This window comes from Hipposideros armiger, unplaced genomic scaffold, assembly GCF_001890085.2.
Source record: "Hipposideros armiger isolate ML-2016 unplaced genomic scaffold, ASM189008v1 scaffold_61, whole genome shotgun sequence".
Classification (NCBI taxonomy): domain Eukaryota; kingdom Metazoa; phylum Chordata; class Mammalia; order Chiroptera; family Hipposideridae; genus Hipposideros; species Hipposideros armiger.
In genome coordinates this window covers 3,002,863-3,010,668 of record NW_017731411.1, presented here as the reverse complement: position 1 = coordinate 3,010,668, position 7,806 = coordinate 3,002,863, and the positions used below count along the sequence as shown (strand labels likewise).

General features: G+C 43.5%; 1 protein-coding gene across 1 annotated transcript in view; it reads left to right on the top strand.

Annotated features, from left to right (window-relative positions):
• TRIM16 (tripartite motif containing 16) overlaps nt 1–7,801 on the top strand; it is a 23,787-nt gene extending 15,986 nt beyond the window's left edge. Inside the window, exons 3-4 of the mRNA XM_019641485.1 lie at nt 5,299–5,532; nt 7,604–7,801. Of these exons, the coding sequence (XP_019497030.1) occupies nt 5,299–5,532; nt 7,604–7,801 (432 nt within the window). The remainder of the gene's footprint in view (nt 1–5,298; nt 5,533–7,603) is intronic.
• Nucleotides 7,802–7,806: the final 5 nt, after the last annotated feature.

Genomic DNA, 7,806 nt, shown 5'->3' with positions numbered 1-7,806 from the left:
TTCAGACGCCAATTGCAAGTAGCAGGACCTCAGGTTACCCACAAGTTCCGTCCAAAGCAGCTACAAATCAGAGGTTCCCACGACCCCCTCCTCAGGTTCAATAAATTTGTTAGAGCAGCTCACAGAACTGAGGGAAACATTTATGTTTACCAGTTTATTAAAGAATATGATAAAGGATACAGATGAACAGCGAGATGAAAGCATACATAGGGCGAGGTCTTGGAGTGTCCCGAACATAGGAGCCAGGGTGTGTCACCTCCTGGTGTGGAAGTGTTCACCCACCTGGAAGCTCTTTGAACCCCTTATTAATGGGATTTTTATGGAGTTTTCTTATGTAGGCAAAATTAATTATTAAGTCCATTTCCAATCTTTCTCTCCTCTCTAGAGAACTGGGAGTGGACCTAAAACTTCCAAGCTTCTAGTCATGGCTTGGTCTTCCTGGTGACTAGTACTCATCCAGGAGCCATCCTGGAGCCCTCCCAAAGTTGCCTCATTAGAACAAAAGATGCTCTAGTCACCCAGGAAATTACAAGGGTTTTGGGAGCTTTTTGTCAGGGATGGAGGGGAGGGGCAGGGAGAGGGACCAAGTATGCATTCCTTATTATGAATCACAATATCACATTGTGTTCTCTGTTTTCTGGTTTTCACCCACCTCTTTTGCAGGAGGAACAGCGGCCTGTAAACAGAGAACAGGGAGATGGATTTTTTTCTCATACTTTGGAGGCTGGTCAGGCTTGAAGTGTTCTGTCTCAATCAGTTGTTGGTTTCTGACCTCCTCTCTCTGACTTTTGTATCTCTTCAGATGCGTGTGACATCACCTTTGACCCTGACACAGCACACAGGTATCTCCGGCTGCAGGAGGACAATCGCAAGGTCACCAACACTACGCCCTGGGAGCATCCCTACCCAGACCTCCCCAGCAGGTTCCTGCACTGGCGGCAGGTGCTGTCCCAACAAAGCCTGTATCTGCACAGGTACTATTTCGAGGTAGAGATCTCTGGGGCAGGCACCTACGTTGGTCTGACCTACAAAGGCATCGACAGGAAAGGGGAGGGGCGCAACGGTTGCATTTCCGGAAACAACTTCTCCTGGAGCCTCCATTGGAACGGAAAGGAATTCACTGCCTGGCACAGTGACACTGAGACTCCGCTCAAAGCCAGCCCTTTCCGGAGGCTGGGGATCTACGTCAACTTCCCAGGAGGGACCCTCTCCTTCTATGGCGTGGGGCCTGATGCCATGACTCTGGTTCACAAGTTTGACTGCAAGTTTTCAGAGCCAGTCTACCCTGCATTCTGGCTTTCCAAGAAGGAAAACAACATCCGGATTGTGGATCTGGGAGAGGAACCACCGAAACCAGCGACGACTTCAGTGGAGGCTGCTCAGTAGGCTTCAGGATCCATATTCCAGACTTTTGATAACCACAATGATTGGGCAGCAGCTTGTATTTTATGGGTGACTTGGGAGCAGAAATCTCTGCCAGTGGTAGCTGACTTTAGTAATCATGTGGGTGGGTCTGTGCATGAGAAGGGTCTCTGGCTTCTCCCTTTTGCCTCATGCTGTGCTGATCTCTGTGTTTGTAGTCATGTTCAGGTGCTTAAGATTCCTTCATAATCTTTGAGTGATAGTCCTCTGTCTGCTCACTGTGAACAGCACACTGTGCCCAGAACTGGTAACCAGAAATCTTCAAAGATGAAAAGGAACACAGAGTAATTATAATAAATTGCTAGCTTTATTGCACATTTCCTGTGTCCCAGATGCTGTTCTGAGTGCTTCCTGTGTATTAACTCACCCGACCCTCATACAGCCCATGGGTGGACACTCATATCATCCCCAATTTGTACATGGGGAACCTGTGGTTCATGGGGTTAGTTAACTTAATCAAGGTCACTGTGGTCATATGGTGAGTGGGTGACAGCTGGGATTCAAACTGGGAGGGCTGCCCTCCTCATTGGGTCATGTAGTGTGTAAGGGCATAAACAACATGATGAATGGCACACATGGAAACAGCGTCTTAGACCTGCTTCTTAGAGTTTGGAAATCTCTGTGCACCTCCCACATCTGATGGGTCCATACAGCTGTGCAGCAGAAGAAAACTTACTCACCTGTATTTTGGACAGCAAGGAATATAAGAAATGTGTTAGTGGAGTCCAAGTCTTAGCCCCTGTGACCTCTGGGGAAGGGCCTCGTTCCTCTGTTCTGAAGTCACCTGGACTACGAGGACTTGTCTGATGGCTCATTCAAAGGACAGTTCTTCAAGTATTTGAGGGTGATTCTCACACATGTCCTCCCAGGGAGTTTTTCACACTGTATTTCCCACTTTTCTTGTTTTAACACTGTATTTGCCACTTTCCTTCATAGTTTCCAGACCTTTCACCACCACCCCACCCCGCATCATTTCATACTCCTTTTAACAGATGTGCTCCATAAGAACGTTCATCAAACCTTTAGGCAAGTGACAAACTGTCTTTAAATGAGTTTCTGAGAACATAACCTGAAGCCCCTGTAAAAAATGTTACTTGTGGGTCTTTTCTGGTGACCTTTGTCAAGACAAGTCTGTTTATCCAGGCCGATGCTCCCCACAGAAAAGAGATGGGTGAAAACCAGAAAACAGAGAACATAAATATGATATTATGATTTATAAGAAGAAATACATGCTTGGTCTGTGCCTCTCAGTTCCTGGCACAAAGCTCCTGAAACCCTTGTAATTTCCTAACTGTCAAGAACACTAGGAGTATCTTTTGTTCTAATATTTGTCTTGCCTTTGACCAGTCTGATGTTTCTATCTCAAGAGTACATTACTTCAGCATCACTTGACTTGTTTCCAGAGAATCTGTCTTATTATTTGTATCCGAGGATATATACAGTGTAGTATTTGAATTTTTTATTGAATTTTTTAAAATTTGAATTTATTTTTTTACTTGAATTTTAAATTTCATTACATTATTGCTGCTTGCGGAAATGGTTTTGATGCGTGATTCTATTTCCAATATATTAGCTCTCCTTCCTAGCCTAGTGTCACAGACAGAATTGTTAACTTTTTCTTCTTAAGTCTTGATCTTGTTGATGTGTGTGTGTGTGTGTGTGTGTGTGTGTATGTGTGTGTGTGTGTGTGTGTGTGTGTGTGTATATATTTATATATATGTATATATATTAGGGTCAAATACAAAATCTTGCAGCACTCAGTCAGTACCTCCTGGGTTTAGTTATTCAATAAGTTATGCATCGGTAGAACTGGACAATAATGAAGCCTATCTTTTGCCCCTTTATCCACTGGACCCAAAGAAGGACTTTTTCAGTGGCCGAGATCAAGATAAGCTATGTCTGCATTTCCTTGGTGTTCTTGTCTAACTATGCTCTCAAAAGAGAAAATGAGATTAACTTGGCCTGCTTTGTTTTTATTAAATCCCTGTGGGTTGTTGGTGCTTGTCACTTTTTTTTCCTAAATGCTCACAAACTATGTGATAAACCATTTTAGAATTCTGCTGTGGGTTAACATCAGGTTAACTAGTCTGTTGATTTCAGAATCTACCTTGTTTTTCTTCATAAAAATCAAAACGATTTTCTGCTTCCCATCTTGTACCATTCTCCCTAATTTCTCAAAGATGAATGCCTGATTTTCAGTCACATTGGTAAATTGTGTCTGTGTCATGAGATGTAATTTGTTTAGGCCTGAATACTCAACTCATATAAAAGGACCCCTTTGGGTGCCTCCTTACCTGTTGTGAACTTTGTTTTTTTTTCAGCTTTTTTTGTCTTTCCAGTTTCAAGACCTTTCCTCTTGATATAACAGATCAAAGCAAAATTGAGTTAGGAATATTTGCTTTCTTTCTCTCACTAACTTAATTGATAGGCATATTGTTGCCACGCAACTGTGCAGCCGTCTGTCCCCCTGCGCTTAACCCTAAACTGACCCTTTTGAGGACACTGTTCATACACCTTGTGTTTCTCTGTTTGGTTCCAAAGGATGGCTGGTTAGTCAATGAAGGGTAAGATTCCTTGTGGGAGGAACAACCTAAGACAGGCACAGTCGGGTGGAGGCCATTAGGATAAATCTCAGGGTTGACAGAGGCGGGCATGAGGCTTCACTCGCCCCCCCCCAAAAGACTGGAGGTTTTCTACCTCTGTAGCTACATTCCTTCCTTCAACCTGCTTGGGAAGTGACCTGATGATGTGATAGTATCTGTCCTCAGCACAATAATCTTATCTTCCTGGGGTCGTTTGCATATAGGGTGTGTGAAGGCAGAGCATCTGTCTTATCAGGACTCTAGGTAATAGCAGCTTGCAGGCATGGGTATCTGGCTTGAGCAAGTTCTCAGGAATGAGACTCACAGACTGTGGAGAGAACAATGCTACTTCTGGGTAGGTGGAGAAATAAAAGCGGTGTGTCGGCCCAATTCGGGGCTCTTAGTCCAGGAGTCTGGAGACCTTTGGCCCCACACTCATTTAACTCTTGACTGCTGTTTCTTTTATTTCTTAACCCTTCGCCGCCCCCTCTTGTTCTCCCACTGCTCATGTTGTGGGGACCCAGGCCCAGAGAAATGAAAGAAACTTCTGCTTCAGCAAAAATTAACAAAGTATCTTGTCAAGAAANCTGGATATACATCTGGACATACACCAGCCCTCTAGATACCCTCTGATTACCTCCCTGAAGGACTCACATATCCAAGCCACTTGACATCTACCTGACAACCACTATCCAGTCCACCAGGTGTGACCAGACCTCCTGGGACCCATCCTTTAGACCTCCTGGCACTTATCCTCTAGACCAGCTGGCATCCATCATCCAGACATCATCCATGCCTGGTAGAGACACTGTAAGCTTAGATGTGCTTTTGGCTCTGATGGCCTCAGTGGGCAGTTTAACCAGACATAATGAAATGCTGAGGAAGTTAATTCATGCTACTTATTCGTACAAAGAAGCCAAATTATTAATTTACCACTATAAATATAGCTATCAAGTACACTGAATACATGAATTGCCCTGGTAGGAAAATTATTTCGGAACCTTGAATAGCAGCTTGACTGTCAGGGCTGGAAGAAGTCTCAGACATCATATAATTCACTCTCTCATCCAATGGACGAGACTGTTAATGATGGATTAATAAGTTCTCCCATGCTGGAGAGTAAATCTTTTTTTCTAGGAATCTAGAATTCCTATGAGAATAAAAGCTACCTTTTACTATAAAAAATTGCTCCCTAATTTACAGGTTTCTCAGGTTTACATTTCTGTGTGTTGAGCTTTGATAAGGTTGGACGCCTTGCTAACAGTGCCCTCCCCCCACCCCCGCCCCTGGCCAGGTGTCTGTGTCCGAGGTGAAGATGGTGGCTGAGGAGCAGTTTGGGGAACTCCTTGCTGCCATGAGGAAGGCCCAGGCCGATGTGATGCTGTTCTTGGAGGAGAAGGAGCAAGCTGCTCTGAGCCAGGCCAGTGGCATCAAGACCCACCTGGAGCACAGGAGTGCGGAGATGGAGAAGAGCAAACAGGAGCTGGGGAGGATTGCTGGCATCAGCAACACTGTCCTGTTCCTGGAGGTACGGGCAGCGGGGGTGCGGGGGAGCCGGGGCGTGGAGGTGGAGGCATCCACACAACTCACGCCAGGGAACTAACTGGCAGATTTGGCAATGGAACTGCTCTTTGATACGTGGGGGCACAGGTAGCTGTGTGGACAGAGAGAAGCAGGTCTTGATTCAGCAGAATCCAGGAGTATAGGAAAGGAAGGGAAGACTTCCCAGAGTGGGAGGCTGGAATCAGGTCATGGAAGATGAGTAATGCTCCAGGAGAGAGAACAGCATATGTGCAGACAGAGAGGTCTGAGAAAGCACAACCGATTTGGGGAATTTGGTGCTTTCATAAGTGATGGATGATGAGGCTGGCCGGGCCAGTCAGACATCTGGCTATGAGAGAAGTTTGCTCTTCATCAGGAAGTCACAGAAGCCAATGGAGGGCTTCAGTGCAGGAGTGATGAGCTCAGATCTGAGTGCTTTAGAAACTACTCCCACAGTGGTAAGGAGACCTGCTGCCTTTTGAAGAGGGCTAATGTGTTCTGGGGTGATTGAGAAAGGCCCAGGAGCAGAGACGAGACTTTTCATCACAATGTACCATTATACAGTAAGGGACGTTTCAGAGATAAACCTGAGCACATGTGATCTTGCAGAGAGGGAACACTAGGTTGGGCATAAATTCTGTCATCCTGGATCTGTCACCAAATAGTGTAGTTTTTAGCAAGTCAATTAACCTCTTTTGGTTTCAAATTCCTCATTTATCAGTCAGTCAAGAGAAGTCATTTCAAGGGTCCTTCAGATCTAATATTCCTAAATACAAGTAATTTTTCTCAATTGCATTTTTGGAAAAGTTTCCTTCTATTATAGTTACAGTAAACATAAATGTTTATTGTGGAAAAGATTGGAAAATACAGAAAAATACGAAAGAAAACAATCACTCTTACTCCCACCACTTAAAGACAGCCATAGTTAACCTTGTAATGAGTGAGAAAGAAAAGCAGGCAAAAATACTGAACTTTTTGTCAGTTCCTTTGCTTTTCAACATCAAAATACGAAGAAAACGTGAATAAAAATTTGGCTTTCCAGGTCATGAGTTTCCCCAAAGAGTATATAAATAATTTCTCTTTATTTTTGTTTCTCCTTTTGCAGCTTTAACATAAAACCTATAATATGCACAAAAATATTTTAGTATGTTAACTTATTTATTTTGATTAAACATAACTTCCTTTCTCCCAAATTGTTAGCTCGTTCAACCTGTATTGAATAACCTATCCTTTCCTCACTGATTTAAAGTGCTACTTTTATCATGGATGGTACAAAATCTATGTACAATATTGAAATGTTTATCAATCTTTCTATCAACTCTCTGGTTTGGGCTTTTCCTTCTCTTCCAACTGATTTATCGAACCTTTTTGGTACAACTGTGTTCATCACTAAGTTTTATGCTGTATCCAGTCTGCTCTTCAATGCTTCAACTGTATTTGAATTTTGGTAATGTGTTACACCTGAAAGCAACTTTTCCTGATCACCACATTGTTTGGAACTGTAGTGGCTTAAGGTGATTATCTATCACCTTAAAAAAAGTGGAAACACTTTTCAAACTCTAAATCACAGCAGAAGAATCAGAGAACATAGTGTATTGGTTTGAATCGAAAAGGAAAAGGCAGTCACCATCCCCGTCTGAGGATGTGTTTGGGCATCTTCTGAGAGCTGCGCCAGGTCCTTCATTCCCTACTGTGACTTGTGTTTAAGCTATTTTTTAAAAGGTCCTGAGGGTATGAGCATAGCAGGAATGTTATCTCCATCTGGACTGTTGACATAAAATGTGTTTTTGTTCTTTGGTTTCCAGTCTGAGCTGTGTATTAGAGCTGCTCATGGCATCTGGCGTCTCTTGATTTTTAAAAGCCCACTTTCTCAGTTTAAAAAATAAATGCTTTCTGTGTTGTTAGACCCTAGTTGGACACATTACATACTTTCTTTTTGAAGTGCACATTACCATCGACCCATTCTACAGATGTAGAAAGTGACGTAATGAGGCGAGTGCCCCAGTTTAAGAAATACAGAAACCAAGGCGAGTTCTGCCATGTTTCCTTTCCTATAGGAGTATTGCAAGTTTAAAGACATCGAGGACAGCTCCTTCCCTAGTGTTTACATAGGACTCAAGGATAAGCTCTCGGGCATCCACAAGGTCATCACGGACTCCACTGTGCACTTAATCCAGTTGCTGCAGAACTACAAGGAAAAGCTTCAGGAGTTCGCCAAGGAAGGTGAAAAGCTATCTGTGGGCTGTGATTTGTGAGTCTC